The sequence below is a fragment of the Centroberyx gerrardi genome, chromosome 10 (genome assembly GCF_048128805.1).
Source record: "Centroberyx gerrardi isolate f3 chromosome 10, fCenGer3.hap1.cur.20231027, whole genome shotgun sequence".
Classification (NCBI taxonomy): domain Eukaryota; kingdom Metazoa; phylum Chordata; class Actinopteri; order Beryciformes; family Berycidae; genus Centroberyx; species Centroberyx gerrardi.
This window is the reverse complement of record NC_136006.1, coordinates 4,393,368-4,415,876: the sequence shown is the minus strand read 5'-3', so window position 1 is coordinate 4,415,876 and position 22,509 is coordinate 4,393,368. Positions and strand designations below refer to the sequence as shown.

The 22,509-nt window shown below is 45.3% G+C and overlaps 1 protein-coding gene across 1 annotated transcript in view; it reads left to right on the top strand.

The window, feature by feature from the left end:
* Positions 1-22,509, top strand: part of xpo4 (exportin 4) — a 71,068-nt gene that overhangs the window by 10,887 nt on the left and 37,672 nt on the right. The window contains exon 7 of the mRNA XM_078286187.1: positions 11,061-11,173. Coding sequence (XP_078142313.1) covers positions 11,061-11,173 — 113 coding nt within the window. The remainder of the gene's footprint in view (positions 1-11,060; positions 11,174-22,509) is intronic.

Here is a 22,509-nt window from a genome sequence, read left to right as displayed (position 1 = left end):
ATCTCTGTTCAATCAGAAACAGCCTGGTTTCTTATTATGATTTCTACATTGGTCTTAAATTCAATTCCAGGTCGCATTTTAAGAAGTCTTAAATTTGTCTTTCTGAAACCTGCAGACACCCTGGTAATGGACTTCACTCGATTTAAGAGTGCATGTTATTCTCATGGTCTAGGACGATGCTGGTTTATATTTGTGAACTTGAAGCCCAAAACCAGGGGCGTCAGGTTTAAGTTGTTGAGCTGATATATAGAGAATGACTTTGGAAAGATAGTTAAAGTGATTGAGAGGGAAAGCAGGGGGATTGTTTGTCTTCTTCTTCTGTCTCAGTACTGACAACACTGCCATGGGATGAAGCTAATTTTGGTATAAAAGCGAAAATAATTCTGTGGGTCTACAAAGTCGTCTGTCGAGGAGAAGAAACCTAATTTTGGTATAAAAAGTCAATTACATTCAGGGGCCACAAAATCTGTCTCCTGTTCGTTGTCTGTAGAGCAGCTCCAGACTTTAACCTCGAGGACAAGACGAGTTTGAGTCCTGAGTTTGATCCTGTGCGACATCACCTGGCACAAAGACCATCCAATAACAGAAGGCCAGTTCAGTACCCTACTTTTCACCATTAGGTCTCAGGCTTCACCACAGATTTAGGTTTGGGGTTTAGTTACTCTTTAAACTGTCACATAAAAAGGTAAAAAAAAATGCCCAAAAAATGAAATTCCACGGCAAAAACAAAATACGCCTGAAATTACAAAGACTTTAATTTGCATGGCGTTAGTACCATCAGGAGACTTCTGTCTTCAGCAACATATAGTAGGTAATTTGCACTGGAATTTCTACTTTACAAATTACAGAATTTCTACTTTACAAATTACAGAATTTCTACTTTACAAATTACAGAATTTCTACTTTACAAATTACAGACACGGCAGATTCACACAGGATTAAAATCACTGACGATCTGTGCGAACAGGACTGAGGACTCAAACTTGTCTTGTCCTTGAGGTGTAAAGTCTGGAGGTGCCAGGTGATGTCACCCTCTATAGAGTACAACAGGTAGTGACATCACCTGGCACAAAGACCAGCCAATAGCAGATGGCCAGCGCAGTACCCTACTTTTCACCATTAGGTGTCAGGCTTCACCACAGATTTGGATTTGGGGTTTAGCTACTCTTTAAAGTAGAGAGAGACAGGAACGATATGGAGAGAGGGGGGGCGGGGGGGGGTTACAAGCGACAAACGTCCTGGGCCAGATTCAAACCCAAGACGTTGCGTTTACATGGTACGCGCTGTAGACCGCTGAACCACAAGGAGGCCCCGCCGTGTGATTTCTTTTTCTTGTTCTTCTAGACACGAGATTTCTCTCTTCCTCCTGTCATGACAGATGGAACCTGCAGGAAGGTTTTGAATGCGTTTGAATGCACACAAACGTTTTGTAAAAGTTCTGAATTGTAAAATTTTCCGCTAAATTTAATATTGCGATACTGTCCCGCCAAAATATCGCGATATACAATATTATCACAGGGGGGTCGGCTATTTATGTATTTATTCATTTATTTTAATTTGATTTATTCTAAATTAGATCACATTTCTAGGCTATAAATATAATAAATATTATTATTTATTTATTCGATATCGTGAAATATCGCAATATTCAGTATTATCCAATATCGGCCCAAGGCTAATCTTCACCTTGTATAACTGTATCCAGGGCACTGTGATTTCAGTGAATTTCGTTTTCCCGTGCAAAATTGTTTCACAAAATGCAGAGGTTGAAGGATAATTCATTAAATACATGTGGTCCCTAATGTAATACCAGTCCCCTGCAAACAGGACTGTAGGTCTTTGGTTCCTGGATTTGGCAGAGTTGATGTTCCCAAATGGACGGTCTCAGGCCTTGGAAATAGCATATGAATTCTTAAATCAAGTGGTGGTCCCCTTTAAGTTCTGTCCTCTGTGTGTGTGTGTGTGTGTGTGTGTGTGTGTGTGTGTGTGTAAAGCCTGTAAGTGTCTGGGCTGTTGTTGAAAAGGAGAACAGATTGATGAAGACCGCTGGGAGGCCTGAATGAGTGCGGCCGCCTGTCTGCAAGTGTCACAACACGCCTGTGCTTGTGTGATGCGATGCGAGCGTATGCCAGTGTGTGTGTCAGGGGGCCTCTCCTTAATTGCGTGCCTGACAGCCGCCGCCTGTTATATACACACACACACACACACACAAACACACACACACGCACTCACACACACGCTTACACACTCCTCAACCACCTCAAAGAGCCTTTTTAAATCGTCCCTCAGAAACGAGGCGAGCGGCATGCGTGTGATCTGTCCTCGCCGCCGCCTGAAGCCCGGCCCCCGGGGGCTCCGGTGTCGTCTGCCGGCGGCACGCTCCCCGGGCGTCGCTCCGACACCGCGTCACTCCGCGCCGGGCTCGACCCCGGCCGGGGTCGCGGTCAGGCCTCCGGGCCGCGGCCGCGGTCAGGTGCTGCGAACGGCTGTCGGAGCTGACGGACGGATCGGCCTCCCGCCCTGCTGCAGCGCCACCTCCGGCTCGCTGTCATACATCTACTCATCTCTGTGTCTGTTCTTTTAGGTTGTTTAGATGTTTTCTTAAAGATGCTGTGGGAAGGGATCTTGACTAAATTAAAGGATAAGTTTGGCAATTTTGGACCTGTATACACGACCAGTCAGCTGTTTGGACACACGCATTTTTCTTTATTTTTACTATTTTTCACATTTTAGAATAGCGCTGGGCGATAATTCAATATTATCGTTTATCGTCTTTCAGTGGAATCATATCGTGATGATATGAAGATATTTTAATATCGTGACACACATTTCTGCTGTCTAAATTGATGATGACAAGCAAATTTTACTTAAAAACTCATAAAATGAGGTATGGTAGGAATATTATTTGAATATTTCTGTTTTGTTTGACATCACACCTAACATTACCATTTGGTTCAATGAGATGAACATTAATTTGATTATTTAACGTGATTTTGCATACATGAACCGTATCGTGATATATATTGATATCGAGAAAAATCCTTATGATTATCGTGATATTGATTTCAACCATATCGCCCAGCCCTATTAGAATAATATTAAAGACATCAAAACTATGAAGTAAAATGAAATTATACAGTACATTCAATCAGGTGTGTCCAAAATTTTTGACCGGTAGTGTATAATTAGTCTCTTCCATACCTGTAGTACTTGGACCCACAGACAATATTGGCTTCAGAAAGTGAAAGTGTTTTAACGGAGGAACTGCTGAGTCATGTTTCCTCTCGACTCCCTGTGGACACACACATTTTTTGGAGATATTTTGACAAACAGTTTGGACTCAATGTTCGCAGCGAGAGGTAACAGCTGACTCCGGAGCCAATATTGTCTGTGGGTCCAAGAACTACAGGGATAAAGAGACAAATTATATATAGGTCCAAAATCGATGAACTCATCCTTTAATCCCGGTCAAATAAATTGCTCAGACAGCCAGCGGCGCTCTGTCCTGAAGCCCCATGGGAGATTTCTCTCCTCTCTGTCGCTCTCTTCACCAGAGAGGAATGCTAAGATTTCTTGGCATATCCGGCTCCAAAAAAAACTCTCCCAAGTTGTTTCAAATTAAAGCATGACAGATTGCCTTCCCCGCCTCCTACTGCTGACTTCATTTCTTTCTGTTTTCTCTTACTTGATTTGTAGTTATTTATGTTCTCATAGGCGAGTAGCCAGTCCTCGTTTTAGATTTTTTTTCTCTTTATTTTTAGCCGGGCAATAACAAAAGCGTAATAAAAAGCGGCACGGTGCTCGCTGATTAACCCCGCCAGCCGTTACCGGGAGGTATTCCTGAGCCGAGAGTCCACTGTCAGCTCAATATTCCCATTAGCCGGTCAGAGGTCAGTTTAGAGGCGTTTTGCCCCGCAGGTTAAGGTCGGGATTAGGAGGGTGTAAGCCGATCCTGGATGTTTGCCTCGGAGCCGCCATGTGGCTCCGACCTGCAGGGAGAATCTACGACTCCTGCTGTCTAAACACAGACAGGAGGAGCAGCAGGGGAGAGGCTGCGAGTCTACCGAGAGATTAAAATAATAATCTGTGACGTTTTCTAGAAATAAATGTCTGTTTCGCAACTCTTGAGTCACTGATTGATATAACAAGTGATTCAGCCTATATCCAGTTCATGAATCTTCTCCACTGTCTGGTGTCTGGTGGCTCTTTCCTGGGGAAAAATCCTCCGCCGCACAGGAAGTGATGCGTTTTACGTTTCCGGTTTGTTTGGAATCAACAGAAGAAGAAGAACTGGGTAGTTAGCATGAGCAGCGATAGCCACCATGACTGAACAGACAAAAGAGAAGAGAAACTCAAACTGCAGCGACAGAAAATCCCATCTTTGATTGACAGGTGATCTGTGGGAAGTGCAGTGCAGAAACACCACAGTGATGAGGCTGAGTGACAAAGATGGAGGCTAAATTGTAAAAAAAAAAAAAAAAGAAAGAGTTACTCACAGATTACCACTTTAAGAGAAGATAGAAGAAGTAATCAGAGATGGGAGAGCTTGTTGCCAGAAGTCATTCTCTCTCCTCCAAGATTTAAAACCCACAAAAATACATGTGCTTATATAGAAAAGGGTGTTACGCAGTATTTAGTTCTTACCTACAACACACAACAACCTGAAGTCTAACTCATATCTGGTTTTTGTTTCCAAAATCACCCTGGTCTTAAGATTAGCCTTATCTCTATCTGTTGACTCACTTTTTTCTTGAAGAAGCAAACTGGCGTTGTTTTGGGGAAACCAGACGCCGTAGTAGTTGAATTGGTTTAATTCAGCTGAGGGGGAATCAACGGCAACTGCTGTCTAAACACAGATGGGAGCAGAACAGTGAGAGGGATGAGCAGGGAGTGAAGAAGAAGAAGGGGGGGGGGGAGGGCAGTGAAGAGGCATTCCTGGACTGTTATTTCACATGGCGAGGCTGCAGGCGAGACTTAAGGCAGGATATATCGCTAAACCCCACCACGCGCCTTAGCATAGCGCCGCGCTCCTCGCTCGCTCGCCCCGGCCGCTTGCTCGCTCTCCCCGCCCGGCGCTCCCGTCCTCGCCCCGGGATCAACCCCGTAATGAATAGAGGATACAGGAGAAGCTCGCTAATCCATGAGCCTCGGGGACGGACGCCGCTCAGGCCCGCGAAACGCTCAGATGACCGGAGATAGTTTGGAAATAAATGGTTGTTTGAAATATGAAACATGCATGCAGATCAAATCGTGTTCATTTCTAAAACGCTTTGCACAGAGCCTTTTGATGATGAAAGCTGATTTGGAAATGAGAAACATGCACATTTTTTTGTGGTAATGAACATTTTAATAAAGTTTTCAAGCAAAAGACAAGACATAACTACACACTTAACTGACAACTTAAATGTTAAAGTGAAAGCCGAACAAAACAGACAAAAAAACCCAAACAATACAGAAGAGAAAAGAATGCAATAAACCCAGAAATCAATAAACAATTCACTACAGTAAGTTCTATTCAACCAAGCAATAACTGGGTTTGAAGTGCTTTTAATAATTCAGATTTGTCACAAAGTGGCACAAATCAAATCTGTGTAGGCGCTGTGCACGCACTTTCAAAAAAAAACGTCTGCAGTTAAATTTACAGCTGGTACACTTTTGGTAGCATAAACAAACTTGCAGAAATTAAGAGATTAAACTTCTGGCTCCGATGCGTATTTTGTTCGTTATGCTTGAGGTTTGAGACAGTTTTTCTCTTCTCTTGTACGTTCAGCCCACATTTGCTGTTCTGCAGCCATGTGGCCGCTTCACGCATACCATCGCATCTCTGAATTATAACCCATGAAGGGAAGAATGATGGCCTTTTTATTGCAACTCGCTGCCCTCGCGCATGCTTTGAAGCGGGGAGCTGTGTGTGGATGTACACTACCTGGGCCAGGGTTCACATGCAAAACTATAAATACTGGACATTAAAGTGTCCGTCGCTGGAGAGCGTTTGGCTTGTTACGACCTGTGTCGACTACAGAGAGTGAAGGCAGGGAGTTGAACTTGAAACCGCGGTTCATTACCTGTAATTTTACCAGCAAATTGACTGGCAGCTGTTGTTAATTTCTCACCTTGCAGAGAATGGCGTTGAGAGGTGTGTGTGTGTGTGTGTGTGTGTGTGTGTGTGTGTGCAGATATGTGCGTATGTTTTATCTTTTTTGGATACTGTACATGTCCTTCCATCCGCCCATCCTTTGCATTTGAAAATACAACACATACTGTTCACTACCAGTCCAAAGTCTGCACCCACCTGACTGAATGTTCTGTGTTTTTCATTCTCTTAAAGCCATTTTGATCTAAAGGCTTCTGCTTAAATGCTTGAAATGAGTTTCTTAGACAAATATAAATAGTTGATCCTATGTATGAATTTCTTTCCAAAGCCTTTGCCTTTCCATCAAGGCAAAGAATCTAAAATATAAGATAGTTTTGATTTGTTTAACACTTTTTTTGGTCGCTGCATAATTCCTTTTGTGTTATTTCATAGTTTTGACGTCTTTACTGTTAGTCTAAAATGTGAAAAGTAGTAAAAATAAAGAAAAAAACTTTTGACTGGTAGTGTACGCAGTGCGCTGTTGAGAACTGTGTGTGAAAGCGGGTGTGTTTCTGTGCTCCTGTTTGATTTAAAACCCTGTGGTTAGTGGTTTGTATTGGCTGTGTTTTAGGTCGGTTGTTTGTGTGTGTGTGTGTGTGTGTGTGTGTGTGTGTGTGTGTGTGTCCATCCGTCCGTCTATCTTTCCAGTGGAAAATCGACGTGTCGCGTTAGTTATTCTTGAGCCTGCTGGAAGGGTTGAGATAGTAGCAGGTGATGTCTTTTAAAAACCCACCAAACCACAGCCACATGTCCTAGTCACTCCATGCTCATTACTCATCCTGGAGGCATGTACACTGCATGCACACACACACACACACACACACACACACACACGCACACGCACACGCACACACACAAGCCATCTTTTTTCTTTTGTAAGGAGAGTGGAGAGCAGGGTTGTGGTTGTAAATTCACTTGTCAACTTGGCGAGTTGATTTTCTTCAGAATAAAAAAAAAAAATGATTCCTGTATCCACAATGTAAAGAAATTATACAGAATGAAGGCTGATGTCATTACAAGGTGAATTACAGTTTAAATTAGCATTTTGAGTTGAGTAAGTTGTCTTCATGCATGCATTTGAAGAAGTTTGTGATAGTGAAAGGAGAGAGGAAAGTAATTCTGGACATGTGACCCCAAAGACTCTCTATTGCCTCTTGTACATCTTCATTTTAAACTAATGTAAAACCCACAAGAGATGCATAAGACTCATTACTGATATATTTGCTTGGACAGGCTGTTATATAAAGTATATAGACAGTATATATATTAAATACCTTAACTCTTCCTATGCACACAGAAAAGCCTCAGACCTTTTTCTCTTTAATGCAGCAATAAATCATCTGCAAATTTTGAAATCTGAACTGAAAACATCTGTAAATCTGTCAGTAGCCATGCTAGTGCGACTTCTATTTTGATCAACATGTAGAAATATTCCAGTAACTTCAAACAGACTCTACTTTCCTACTTTTATCTGTATCCCTCATTACCTTTTTTTTTTTTAACTGTTCGTTCTCCAACACCTGTATTCTTTACTCAAGTTTCTCCTCGGGTATCAATAAAGTTCATCTTATCCTGTGAATACACTGGAGGAAATACGTTCAGCCTCCAGGCTTCATCACGCTCTCTCGCTCCTTTTTAATCTCCTAATTTAGCATTTTTTAGTATTTCCACCTTTTTTGGTGTGAAGACTTGTCAGACCCGGGTTGTGTCCGGGTCCAGCAGCCTAGTGAAGTGACCTCAGCAGTCCCAGTAGTTGTGTAGTTATCATTCCTCCGGTCCCAGTGTGGGTCTGGTCTGAGCCGTATGATGTTTAGGAGCAGTCTGTCACCCAGGTGGTCTCCCCCCTCCTTTGTTACTCCCTCTCTTCCCCCATCTCTCTCTCTTTCCCCATCTCTATTTCCTTCTATTTCCCCATCTCTCTTTCTTACTTTCTTGCTTTCTTTCTTACTTTCCACATCTCTCTGTCTTGCTTTCTCCATCTCTTTCTTACCCCATCTCGCTTTCTTTCTCGCTCTCTTACCCCATCTCTTTTTCTTTCTCACTCTCTTTCCCCATCTCGCTTTCTTTCTTGCTCTCTTTCCCCATCTCTCTCTCTTTTCCCTCTGCCCCCTTTTCCTTTTTCTTTCACTCACCACTAAACACTCAGGGATTTGGTTCAGAATAGGAAAGGCGAGGTAAGAAACAAGAAAAGTGTGTTTTTATTTTCTTTATTTAACCAGGTTAGTCCCTTTTTGCAATTAAAAAAAAAAAAACATTTTCAAGGGAGACAAGGCCAAGAAAGCAGAATGAAGACGAACATAAAAGTCGCAAATCAACCACGATGTATAAAACCAGAGCACAGTAAAAAATCACATAAAAGAAAAAGTCAAAATAACATAATTTTCGTATTAGAAGCAAATGAGAAAAACCTGAAATTCTAGAAAAAAAAACCCCCAAATATAATCACATCCCTGCACACTCTCTCGGCCTCCTTCCCTCCATCGCTCCATCTCTTCCCCTCGTTCCAGAAAGGTTCACTCAGAGTTCTTCCGCCTCACCGCGGCTATTTTTAACGAGGCCAGAGAGCCGAGCGTCGGACGGACACACACACACACACACACACACACACCATCCCGCAGACCCTCAGACAGGTGCCAGCTTCTGTGCCGGACGGCGTGGCGTGGTGTGTTGTGGCGGGGTGTGTGCGCGGGGAGTGACTGCGGGCTGGTGTCGGAGGAATGCGTGGCCTCGCTGGCCTCTGCCGCTGTTTGGCTTTGATCGGACATTCCTCTGGAAGTTTCCTCCTCCTGCTGTCACCGAGCCTCGGGAGGGAGGGAGGGAGAGAGGGAGGGAGGGAGGGAGAGAGAGAGAATGAGAGAGAGTCTTGATTGGCTAATGAGAGGAAGTGTGCGTCTTGGGTTTTGTAAGAAGTCTTGAGCGAGGCCGGAGAGAGAGAGAGAGTTTGTCTTTTGGGAGAGAGAGGGGGAAGGAGTTTTGGAGAGTTGGTCAAGAGGAGAAAGGGAGAGTTTTGATTGGCTAGGGAAGGAGAGTGTGTTGCGGGTGTACAGGAAGTCTTGAGTGAGGAGAGAGAGAGAGAGTGTGATGTGAGGATAAGGAAGGGGAGAAGAAGAAGTTGTCTGGGAGAAAGGAAGAACTACTGGAGAGAGGAGAAAGAAAGTCTCGATTGGCTAAGTGTGTTTTGTGTGTGTGTGAAGAGAAAAGAGTGTGTTGTGGGTTTGTAAGAAGTCTTGAATGAGGAGAGTGTGTGTGTGTGTGTGTGTGTGTGTGTGTGTGTGTGTTGTGGGGTGAGGAGAGAGAAACAGTCTGGTTTTGGGAGAGAAGAAGGAGTATTGGAGAGTCAAGAAGCGAAAGAAAGACTATTGATAGGCTGAGGAGAGAGTGTGTGTGTTGTGGGTTTGTGAAGAGAGAGTGTGTGGGTGTGTAAGAAGTCTTAAATAGGGAGAGAGTGTGTGTGTTGTGGGGGCAAGGAGAGGGAAAACGTCTTGTTTGGAAAAAGAAGAAGAAGAAGAACCTTTGGAAAGCAGTCAAGAAGAGAAAAAGAGTCTAGATAGGCTAAAGAGAGAGAGAGAGTGTGTGTTGTGGGTTTGTGAAGAGAGAGTGTGTGTTGTGGGTGTGTAAGAAGTCTTAAATAAGGAGAGAGTGTGTGTTGTGGGGGCAAAGAGAGGGAAAACGTCTTGTTTGGGGAGAAGAAGAAGAACCTTTTGGAAAGCGGTCAAAGGAGAAAGAAAGAGTCTAGATAGGCAAAAGAGAAAGTGTGTGTTGTGGGTTTGTTAGGAGAAATAGTGTGTTGCGGGTGTAGAGGAAGTCTTTAATAAAGAGAGAGAGTGTGTGTTGTGATGTAGAAGGAGTCTTTAAGGAGAAAGTGTGTGTGTGTGTGTGTTGTGGGGGCAAGGAGAGAGAAAACGTCTTGTTTGGGGAAAGAAGAAGAAGAAGAACCTTTGGAAAGGAAGAAAAGAAAGAGTCTTGATAGGCAAAAGAGAAAGTGGGTGTGTTAGAAGAGTGTGTGTGTTGTGGGTGTGTGTGTAAGAAGTCTTGAGTGAGGAGAGAGTGTGTGTTGTGGGTGTGTAAGAAGTCTTGACAGAGGAGAGAGAGAGAGTGTGTGTGTTGTGGTGGTAAGGAGAGAGAGAGAGAGTCTTGTTTTGGGCGAGTCTTGGAGAGCGGTCAAGAGGCGGGCCGTGATTGGCCGAGGAGGGAGAGAGGGAGTGTAAAGGAGTCTGGAGGAAGTCTTGGGAGAGGAGTGGACAAAGAGGCGAAGAGTGACGGGTCAGACAGTTTCGATTGGCTGTGGAGAGCGAAGCGTCTTAGGGTGTTTTTTTAAAAGGAGTGTGTGTGTGTGTGTGTGTGTGTGTGTGTGCGCTGGGATAAAGAGAGAGGAAGAGAGGTGAACGAGAGGACAAGGAGGGGAAAGAGAGTGTCAAGTGAGTCAGAGGGTAGAGACTGGAAACAACAGACAGTCGAGGGAACGGAGAGCAGAGGAGAAGAAGAAGAAGGAGGAGGAGGAGGGGAAAAAAAAGAGGGTGAGAAAGAGGGCAAGAGTTTCTTTGTGGAAGGAAAGTGTGGCAGAGCGCGAGAGTTGATGATAGAGAGAGGAGGACACAAAAACAAAGCGGGAGGCTGCAGCCGGAGAGGGTGAGAGAGAGAGAGAGAGAGAGAGTAGAAAAAAAAGAAAAAATAGAGACTGGCAGCGTTGATGAGAGAGGAGAGGAGAGTTAGTTAGCGAGTGACTTAACGACGAGTTTCCTCTGCCAGCCACACGAAACCAAAGCCTGACACGGCAGAGAGAGAGAGAGAGACCAAAATACCCACTGAGAGAGAGAGAGAGAGAGAGAGCTTAGTGACAGGAGCTTGTGTTTTTGTGTTCCCCCGCTCCTCCTCTTCCTCCTCCTCCTCCTCATGCTGTTGTTGGCCTTAACTGGCGGCGGGTCACTGGGGCGCCACTACATCGCCATGTTCGAGTCCACGCAGAACGTCACGCTCAAGCCCACCGAGTCCTGGAGGGAAGCGCTGCTGGACACCCGCGTCATGGACCTCTTCTTCACCGTGAGTATCCGTCCATCCGTCCGTCCGTCTATCTGTCCGTCCGTCTATCCGTTCATCATCACGGATCGCTTTTTCTCTGCGGCTCCATCCCTCCCTCCATCTTACCTGTCTGTCTTCCTCAGAGTGTCTGCAGCTCCCTAAAAAAAAAGTCTTAAAATGTCTTGGATTGCTTCTATTCAGGCCTCAAAAGTCCTTGAATGCTGTTGGATCCAGTTTTTAATTCATTCAGTTTTATGTATTCAGTTTTAAAGGTGTTAAAAACGCTGCGGTTTTTAACAGTTTTTATGTTCATTTCACTGGTGGAATTGGTCGATTTCATGCCAACTGGCATTAAAAAAAGTCTCAAATTTAACGTGATGAAGCTTGCAGACACCCTGCTATCTGATGATGTATGTGTAGCTTTATCAATTAAAACTATCGTATCATTGATCCATATCCATGTCAGGGAGGTCGCTTTTCAGCTTGTTCAGCTCTTTTCCCTCCCATGCAGTTTCCCTGTGTCCTGCTTTCCCCTTTCTTCTTCTTCCCTGCTTTTTCTGACCTCTGGATGATGGTTTATTTATGATAAACAAAGAGAGACAGTTTGCCTTTTCATGTCGGGCAAGGAAATCTCATTTGAACCCGGCCCTTTGGCAGGTTTGGGCTTTTACTAGTTTTGCGGGTTTCTTTAATGCGCCATTAAGCTGATTTATGCACGCTTTACAGTGGGGTCGTGTTATTGTGTTGCTCTCCAGAGGGCAGGCCGGTGAAGTAAATGTGTATTTTTGTGGAGTGACTTGTGTATTTTAAGAGGCGGCCCACGCTGGCTTAGCAAATGATGTGGAAGAGAAGTGTGGAACAAACCGGTCACCTCTCCTTTTACCCAGCATCCATCCAAGCTCTCTGGCTGCCCGCTGCCAGATACTGCTCCGCTGCTCAAGCCTCTAGCCGCCTGCTGCCAAATACTGCTCCGCTCCTGTAGCCCTCCAGCTGTTTGCAGACTCTGCGAATGTGACCGTCTTTTGCGTTCACTTTATGTCAGACTGCGACTGGAGAGAAGTAAAACCTTGATTTCACTGACGAGGCTGCGTCCCACATCAGCTGGCGGCACACCGACCGAAACTCTGGCGCCGAACAAAAGCGACCCGGGGAATTTACAAAAAGATGTCGATGAAACGGCAAATGGTGGCTGTAATGACGCCAATGTTTTTCCTCAAGAAGCCCCAAAACAGGAGTCTGTTCTCCTTTGTTTCCCAACAGATTTTGGTTCCTTCGTCATGCTTTCTTTTTGAATTGGACTTGTTTTTATACAGCTAGCCTAGCGCTAATATACCGTTTTTCTACCGCACTCCCATCGGTCACTCAACAGAATAGTTGTCGTGGCACTGGTCGAATGTAGACCCAAATTTCTGACACTTCCAGAACTTTGTCTGAGCCTCGGACTTCTTGAACTCGTCACGCTGAACGAACAAAGACTGCCAACCATCGTTCACAACGAAAGATTTTCCCCAGACGTGAAATATTTGTCTGGGACGGCATTAAGATGGATAAAGTCTGCAAACACCTTTACCTGCCTGCTCCACTTCTCTAGCCCCTACCTGTCAATTGCCAAATACTGCTGTACTGCTCAAACCCCTACCTCCCTACTGCCAAATACTGCTCCACCCCTCCGGTCCCTACCTGCAAAAAAAGAATGCTCCATCGCTGTAACCCTTTTTGTCTCTTGCCAAAAACTGCTCCACTGCTGTAGCCCATATGTTTATTGGCAAATTCTGCTCCTCTACTTTAGCACCATATCACAAATTGTGCTGCTTATAAGATATCTGTATGCCTCTACTTAGTATAAGCTTGTGGCACTCACTCTGAGTGGTAAAATAACCATTTTGAATGAGCACTGAGTTTGTAAATCACACTTAACTGTGCTTTATTCATCAGTTGTGCAGCAGGCAGCTAGTGAACCGTCTTCCTTGCTCTTGCCTGTTGTTATTATTAGGCTTCATATATCTGCTCTGACAGTCCGAAGGCGTTAACCGCTGTACAGAAGCCACAGTAGCTGGATATTGTTAACTGAGAGTGTGGGTGCAGATAAATACTCTATAAAAGTGCTTGGCATCACAGTGGAGAACTCCCCCTCTGCTGTTGTTGGTGTCGAGTGCTGTGTCTCTTTTCCCTTAGTCTCTTTTCCCTTAGTCTCTTTTCCCTCAGTCTCTTTTCCCTTAGTCTCTTTCCCTCAGTCTCTTTCCCCTTTTTTCTCTTTTTTCCCTTAGTCTCTTTTCCCTCAGTCTCTTTTCCCTCAGTCTCTTTTCCCTCAGTCTCTTTTCCCTCGGTCTCTTTCCCTTAGTCTCTTTCCCCTTTTTTCTCTTTTTTCCCTTAGTCTCTTTTCCCTCAGTCTCTTTTCCCTCAGTCTCTTTTCCCTTAGTCTCTTTTCCCTCAGTCTCTTTTCCCTCAGTCTCTTTTCCCTCGGTCTCTTTCCCTTAGTCTCTTTCCCCTTTTTTCTCTTTTTTCCCTTAGTCTCTTTTCCCTCAGTCTCTTTTCCCTCAGTCTCTTTTCCCTTAGTCTCTTTTCCCTCAGTCTCTTTTCCCTTAGTCTCTTTTCCCTCAGTCTCTTTTCCCTTAGTCTCTTTTCCCTCGGTCTCTTTTCCCTCAGTCTCTTTTCCCTCGGTCTCTTTTCCCTCGGTCTCTTTTCCCTCAGTCTCTTTTCCTCAGTCTCTTTTCCCTCGGTCTCTTTTCCCTCGGTCTCTTTTCCCTCGGTCTCTTTTCCCTCGGTCTCTTTTCCCTCGGTCTCTTTTCCCTCGGCCTCTTTTCCCTTAGTCTCTTTTCCCTCTGTCTCTTTTCCCTTAGTCTCTTTTCCCTTAGTCTCTTTTCCCTCAGTCTCTTTCCCTCAGTCTCTTTTCCCTTAGTCTCTTTTCCCTTAGTCTCTTTTCCTCAGTCTCTTTTCCCTCAGTCTCTTTTCCCTCAGTCTCTTTTCCCTCAGTCTCTTTTCCTCAGTCTCTTTTCCTCAGTCTCTTTTCCCTCAGTCTCTTTCCCTTAGTCTCTTTCCCCTTTTTTCTCTTTTTTCCCTTAGTCTCTTTTCCCTCAGTCTCTTTTCCCTCGGTCTCTTTTCCCTCGGTCTCTTTTCCCTCAGTCTCTTTTCCCTCGGTCTCTTTTCCCTCGGTCTCTTTTCCCTCGGTCTCTTTTCCCTCGGCCTCTTTTCCCTTAGTCTCTTTTCCCTCTGTCTCTTTTCCCTTAGTCTCTTTTCCCTTAGTCTCTTTTCCCTCAGTCTCTTTCCCTCAGTCTCTTTTCCCTTAGTCTCTTTTCCTCAGTCTCTTTTCCTCAGTCTCTTTTCCCTCAGTCTCTTTTCCCTCAGTCTCCATCTAGCTTCCTCCAGACTTGTTTTGCCCAAGCGATGTATCCGAACAAGTTGTAAAAATCAAGCGGTGGGAAGCTTTTTGAATCCTCCCAACGATTCAGCTCGTGCTCCTGGAACTAATTTTGTCACTGGTCTGATTTGTATTTGTTGTCTGGCAGCATTAGGTAATTCTGTCAGGAAGCAGTGGGAAGTAATGGGGTCTTAGAGCCTGTGTTCACCATACTCAGTGCTGCTAGTGTTAAACAGATGCTTGTGTGAAGCGCTGGCCGTGGTTTCTGTTGTTGCCGAGTGAAGCCCGGTGCTGTTTTGCTAAAAGTCGAAATGTTTTATATAGTTTTAGTGCCCAGGAATGCAGCACAGCGTGTCTTTTCTGTTTAAAATAAAGAGGAAAAGTCAGCCAGTGCTGGAGAGAGTTTCCTTTAGATGCAGAAACCTCAGTGGTTTTAATTCTGGGCGATAACTCAAGATTATTGTCATATCATGATGAAATAATGATATGACTTAGAGTTAGATACAAATTTCTGTTGACTGAATTAATGAATTAAGTGAATGCTAATTAAAATCTCTCACAAAATTCAATCTGAAACAAATGAGGAAATATTACTTTAAAATTTTAGTTTTTAGTTTATATTACCATGCAGTTCAGTTCGATTAACAGCGTGATTTCGCATATGTTAGCAGATATCTTTATATATCAGTATTAGAGCTGCAACGATTAATCGATTAATTGATTAATCGATTAGTTGTCAACTATTAAATTAATCGCCAACTATCTTGATAATCGATTAATCGATTTGAGTAATTTTTTAAGAAAAATAAGTCAAAATTCTCTGATTCCAGCTTCTTAAATGTGAATATTTTCTGGTTTCTTTACTCCTCTATGACAGTAAACTGAATATCTTTGGGTTGTGGACAAAACGAGACATTTGAGGACGTCATCTTGGCCTTTGGGAAACACTGATCGACATTTTTTACCATTTTCTGACATTTTATAGACCAAACAACTAATCGATTAATCGATAAAATAATCGTCAGATTAATCGACAATGAAAATAATCGTTAGTTGCAGCCCTAATCCGTATCAAAACAATTTCTTACGATCATTGTGATATTAACTGTCATATCGACCAGCCCTATTTAAGGGTGTAACTCTTTATCTCACACACACACATACTTATTTCTACTTTTATTTATACTTGTACAAGATGTGTTTGGATGTTGGTGAAATAATGATGCAGTTTTGTTGTAAGACATGCAGATGCTGATTTGCAGATATTTTCCACCCTTGTGTCGGATAATCACCATTCATCACTAATGTAAATGCAGCTGTACTGTAATCAGCGGGCACACAGTCGTAAATCTTCACACAGAGCAGAGCAGACACAAAGTGAGTCACGCAGCTGAAGAAAAGTTATCGGTCTGATTATGACCGAATTTCACAAAGCAATCACAATTAACCGCAATTAGCAGCGAAATGTAATCAGGGGTTCGATATATACGAAGCAACGCGGGACCTAATCAGCCGTTTGATTGGCCGACCCCGGCAATTTGGCGTGAATAAAAATGTCTGCCATTTTTCGGCAGGGCTTTTATTGCTGCTGGAATCTGCAGGATGTGTTTTGTCTTGGTTTCAGTTTACAGGCTGCAGGCTCATCTCTCGCTCTGGTATTTCTAGTAGCTCGGCTGTTTGTTATTGTAAGGCTGCTGTGGCACTGTCAGCTGTCTGTGTGTGTGTGTGTGTGTGTGTTGTGTGTGTGTGTGTGTGTGTGTATCTGTATCTCTATGGTGGCGGTGTGTGCATTTTTGTGTGTGCACTTATGTGTGTTGGCACATGTCTGTCTTTGTGGGATTGTGTATCAATTTGTGTGCGGTATGTGTGTGTGTGTTTCTGTGAGTATGTTTCTGTGTGTCGTGCCTGTGAGTGTGTATGCAGTGGGTGGGTGTGCTCATATGGTGTGTGTGTATACAATGTGTGTGCACGTATGAGTGTGTGTGTGTTTATTCTATTTAATGGGGTGCTCTGCTGTCTCAGCTGCCGTGTCTCTCCTCAGCTGTGAGGGGTGACAGGCCGGCCAGGGAGTGTGTGTGTGCGTGTGTGTGTGTGTGTAGAAGGTGTGTGTGTGTGTGTACAGACACGCGCCGCCAGGGTCAGAGTCCACAGCAGACCAGTGGCAGGATTAGAGCCCGGCCCCAGGATTAGAGGCCTCCGTTAACAACCGCAGTAACACTCACTCACACTCACACACACACACACACACACACACACACGTCACCCTGTTTAGGGGCCCTGGGGTGCCTCCCTCCCTCTGCGGGTGGGTGTCTGTCAATCTCCCATTAAATGGCTCCAGCGCTCCCTGACTGTGATCAGCGTTGTTAACAAACACTAACAGGAGGCTGCTGTCAGTTTGTCCAGACCGAGCGCTGACAGCTTCACAAGCTGCGTTCACACTGCAGGATCAAATCCAAACTGCTGCTCCTCATCTCTGTTTTTAATGTTTATATGATTGTTGTCTGTTGATTGATGTTGATCGAATGATGTAACCCATATCCGATGTCAATAAAACTGACAGCGATGTTGGAAACGCGTCCGCAGAGTAACGATAACAAAAGACGTCACCGCTGTTTTTGCAGCAAACAGGAAGTTTGAAAGGAAGCGGTAGCGTGTCGAACGTCCCGTTGCAGAGCGGGTTGTTACCGGGCGAGAAGGCGATGCTGTGAGCGTCCTCTTCCAAGAATTCCCCAGGACAGTAGTGGACCCACGGGACAGCCGTTTGCACGTAGCCAGCGAACATGCAGCATCACCCCGAACGGGATCAAACCTACCTCAGAAGTTGGGAGCAAAACCCGGAAAACATTTTGCACCGTGAGCGAGGCGCTGCTTCTCCCGCTTGTTTCCGACACATTTTGGTTGCAGAGAGAGAGGAAGACTGATGACCAAAAACAAAATGGCGTAAGAAATCCAGGTCCAGGCACTCAAGGAGGTTTGAAAAATGTAATGTATTTTTGATTCTAGCCCATTGAATTAAAGGCCTTTTACATTTTTCAAACCTCCTTGAGTGCCTGGACCTGGATTTCTTACGCCATTTTGTTTTTGGTCATCAGTCTTCCTCTCTCTCTGAAGTATTCCCTTCCATGAGCACCGGTGGTTTGAGGGACACCAGTAGCGCTCCTGCTACCTTTCTCTCTCACATTTTGGTTGCAGTCGGCTATTTCGCTTTCTTTACATTGTTGTGTCTTGTTGTGCTTCATGCTAACGCCAAGTCAGCCAAGTTTTCACGGCGAGGTCAGTCTGCGAGTCGATCGGCGTGGTTCGGATTAAATCTGTAATTCATTTATTTATTTATTTATTTCCTTTATTTTACCAGGTAGGTTATTGAGAACACATTCTCTTTTACAATAACTACCTGCCAATAAGACACAGAGGCACACACAAAATAGCAGCAATACAGATAAACAACTATAAACAGAGTTAAAACATTAGTAAAGACAGGCACAGACATAGCAAATAGTAGTAAAAGGACTTAACATACAGGCCAGACAAGACATAGTGCAGGGTTAGGACACGGGGGGCAGGGGTGTCAGGATAGTTGACATTTGCAGACGTGTGTTAAAAAAGACTGTAAACCCCTTGACACTACCAGATAATCTTTTGTCGACTATCGGTCTCGACCGAGCCTCAGATCAGGATTCCCCCTCTGATTGTCAGGATCGGCAAATCTGGTGGAAATCGGCCCGATAATCCTCCGGTGCGTAGAAGCTATTTTCTGACCGAAGAGACGCAGAGGTTACACTGGAAATGCATTCAGCGCTTTTCTATTTTAGCTGGTGACGGGCCACGGCTCTGAGAGGGAGGGAGAGAGAGAAGAGAAAGAGAGAAAGAATAGAGGGAGAGAATGAGATGGAGAGGAAGTGGGTGCAAGGAGAGAGAAGAGGGACAAAATGAGCAGAGAAATGAGAGAAGAGAGGGAGATACAATGAGAGAGAATTTGGGAGAGACAGAATGAGAGAGAGAGAGAGGGAATTGGGGAGAGAAATGCATTTAGAGAGAGAGAGAAAAGGAGTGAGAGAAATACAATTTAGGAGAGAGGGAGAGAGAGAGAGGTTTGGGGATAAATGGCCCATGGGAGATTGAAAAGGCAGAAGAGTGGCGATTGTTGCCTCCCTCAAAATAAACCCACTCCACTCTTGTTCATTTAACACCTAGCTGCCCCCCCCTCCTCCCCCCCAACACACACACACACACACACACACACACACACACACACACACACACAAACACACAATGAGGCGTCTGTAATTTTGGCCTTGGCAGTGTGTTTTTGTCTGTTTGTCTCGCTACGGGTTTTCAGTTTCAGTTTGGCTTTGACTGATTAGAGAGCGGCATCGAATCATGATTGAGTGTGTACCCTCTCTCACACACACTCACACACACAAACACACACACACACACACACACACACACCAACTGTCGGACACATCTGGTTTATCTCATTGCATCTGTGCCATTAAATGGACATACACACACACACACAATGAACACACGTACACACACTTTGCCAACACATACGTGCACACACACACACACACACACACACAATGCTTACACATACATTATACACACATTCACACACATTATACATTATACTTATACACATTCACCCACTCACATACACATAAACATATTGCATACACACATACATAAACTAATTTGCATACACACACACAATTTCACAATAATACAACCACATAGACTCACTCATATGCACACAAACAAACAAATATACATGCACACACGATTTCAGACACACACATTTGTATATGCACATGCACATATGTACACTCAGTCACATAGACACACACTACACACACACTACACACACACACACACACACACACACACACACACACACACAGGATCGCCTTGTGTTTTCCCAGTAAACACAATCAGAGTGGAGTGCAGGGTCTGATGAGGCTGCAGCGCCGGCTCAGTCTGCTCTGCCCCGGCCTGCAGGCACAGAAACCCAATCTGAGAGAGAGAGAGAGGGAGAGAGAGAGAGAGGGAGAGAGAGAGTGTGATGGTGAAAAAGAGCGAGCGAAAGACAATAAGTTGGAAGCATGGTGTTGATTTGAAAAAACAGAAAGACGAGCCTCCGACCCCCCCGAGGAAACAGACACCAGGCTTTGTCTCCTTCTATAAATATCCTCCCTCATTCTCTCTCTCTCTTTCTCTTTCTCTCCATCTCTCTCTCTTTCTTTCTCTCTCTCCTCCCTCCTCGTCCTCTCGCCCGTTCTCTCTCTCCCTCATTCTCTTTTTGTCTTATTCTCTCTCCTTTCTCTCTATTATACTTCCCATTCTGTCGTTTTCTCTCAATTTCTTTCTCTCTTCTCCCCTGACTCTCTCTCCCCATTCTCTTTATTTCCCTCTATTCTTATCCTCTCTCTCCTCTCATTCACCCCTCATTGTTTCTCTCTCCTCCTCATTGTCTCTCTCTCTCTCTCGCCTCCCTCGCTGTCATTATATCTCTTTCTCTCTCTCCCATCTCCCCCTTTCTCTTTCCTCTCCTCCCCCTCATTCTCTCTCTCTCTCTCTCTCAATTCAATTCACTGGTGCTTTATTGCTATGAAATACAAAAGCAACGCAAACATAACAAATCGGCAACCACTTGGCAACCGTGGCGATGTGACATAAACAACAGCAACAAATGGTTCAGTAATATCAGATCCATCAATTAATCAATCAATGGGCAGACTCATCTAGAGACATCCAATCAGCATTCCCGGCATTTTTCATATTGTTGTCCTATCCTCTCATTCTCTCTCCCTCCATCCCTCTTGGCAGATGAGTGTCTAGCCTTGTTTTGATTTAAACCCCCCTCTCTCTCTCACACACACACACACACACACACACACACACACACACACACCCCACCCGCTGTCTATCTCTAACTATAGTCAGACTCAAGGCGACTGGCATTACTGGCATCGCACAGATCGTTCGCTGGTGCAGCTGCTTTTTCAGAGCTCGCGGCGTTCAATCCTTTGGCCTTGCGCTGCCTCTCCCTCTCCCTCTCCTCCCCTCCTCCTCCTCCCCCTCTCTCTCTCTCTCTTGCTCTCTCACCCCCCCTCCCACCCCCCCTCTCTCCTTTCTTCCCGCTGAGCTCTTCCAGAGGATGACTTCACACTCTGGAAGAGGGCAGCGCTCCCCAACAGCAGCGAAAGACGACTACGGCGGCGGCTACGCTACGTTAGCATCTGAGAGCCCTCACAGCGGCGTGGCGTACGCCCAGACACCCCAGCTGGAGAACAGAGAGAGAGAGAGAGCGTGAGAGCGAGAGAGAGAGAGGAGGAAGAGGAGGAGGAGGGGGGGGAGCAGAGAGAGAAAGAATTTGGAGGGAGGAAGAGAGAAGGGGAGAGGATTTGAGAGGAGGAGGAGGAAGAAGCAAAGAAGAGAGGAGGGCTGAAAGTTTGATTGCTTTCGAGATGGGGGTCACGCTCCGGCGTTGTGCGTGGAGCCGGTGAAGAAGAGCACACTCTGGATTTTAGAGGCTGACAATTCGAGAAGAGAAGGGGGGGAAAAGAGCGGGGGGAAAGAAGAGAAAGAGAGAAAGAGAGAGCGAGAGGTTGGACTGGCAGAGAAGAGAGCCACAGTTCACAGAAGGAAGGGAGTTTGAGAGCCAGACGTCCGCATAGTACCGTCAGTGGAAACACATGTTGCTGAGAGGCTCTGACGACTCGCGCTGCTATTACTGCTGCTGCTGGGGTGTGTGTGTGTGTGTCTGAGTCTGTGTGTGTGTCTGAGTCTGAGTCGGTGTGTGTGTGTGTGTGTGTGTGTGTACAAAGGCAATCAACGATGCCTCCTCTCTTGTCGGAGCGTGACAACTCAGGACGGACGACCCGCCAAATCCGACGACCGAGCGGCGTCTCGAAACTGAGATGAGACCCAATCTGCAAAGATCTTTCCCATCAGGAGCGGGATCTTTCCCTCGCCGGGTTTGATTGAGGCTGTCCGTCGCCTCAGACGAGCTCTGTGATCGCCGGTTGACGCGCCGCGGCAGGGGTGGCATCGGAGGGGTCACGCTGTCTGAAGACGAGACGCGTCGGGAATCGATTCGCCGTTTTCGCTACGCCTCGGCTTGCGTGTTGTGGGTTACACCAGTGAGTATTAAACGGCGGATCTGTTTTTGAGCGTGGTGACAGTGTGCGAGGATGAGGCAGGTTCACCTCTCCGCTCTTGGCCTTGAGATGTATCACTTCCCGGCAGAGTTGTGTTGTGTTTTGCAATTGAATTTCAATTCAGTGTGTTTTTCTGGCAGGAAAATATAAAGCGATATTGCCAGAGCATCAGGGTAAAAGCAGCATTTGTAGATTAAATTCCTTTCCAGTAGTAGTAGAGTTCAGGCGATGTGAGTGCGTTTCAGTGTCTGGACCACGGAGGACCCGGGCTGCTGCGTATTCTTTTAAGTTGCCGTTTAGCCCTTTTAAGAGACATCGTTCGAACAGGCAGGAGTTAACGTCTGCTCGTGGGGTTTGGGGCAGGTGTCGCAGGCGCTGGATAAGACAAAAAGCGGGGTTTTTCCAGCTTTTTAGAGACTCGGGTAGTTGCAGCCTGCGGTGTGGTTTTACCTCCTCGGGCCGGTTGGGCTTAAGACATTCCTAAAGGACAGGAGGGAAGATAAGGCTGCTCGCTCACATCCAGGACTCTTATGAAAGGAAGGTATTATTAGATTTTCCCCGAAGTGGTCAGTAGATCACTGAGGTGGGACAGTGAAGAGCTTTAACCGGGGCGGGGAAAACCTTGATCACAGGGGGAGGGCAAGTCATTATTCTTGGATGAGTCAGAGCCTGAGGTGATGTCATTTATTGACCATGCTGAGAAAGCCCCTAAAGGTGTGTGTGTGTGTGTGTGTGTGTGTTTAGGTGCCTTGCAAATATCCCATTTAAAGGTGCTGCGTGTAGCATTTTAACATCAATAAATACATTTTGAGACATTAGTATAATTACCGTAAACA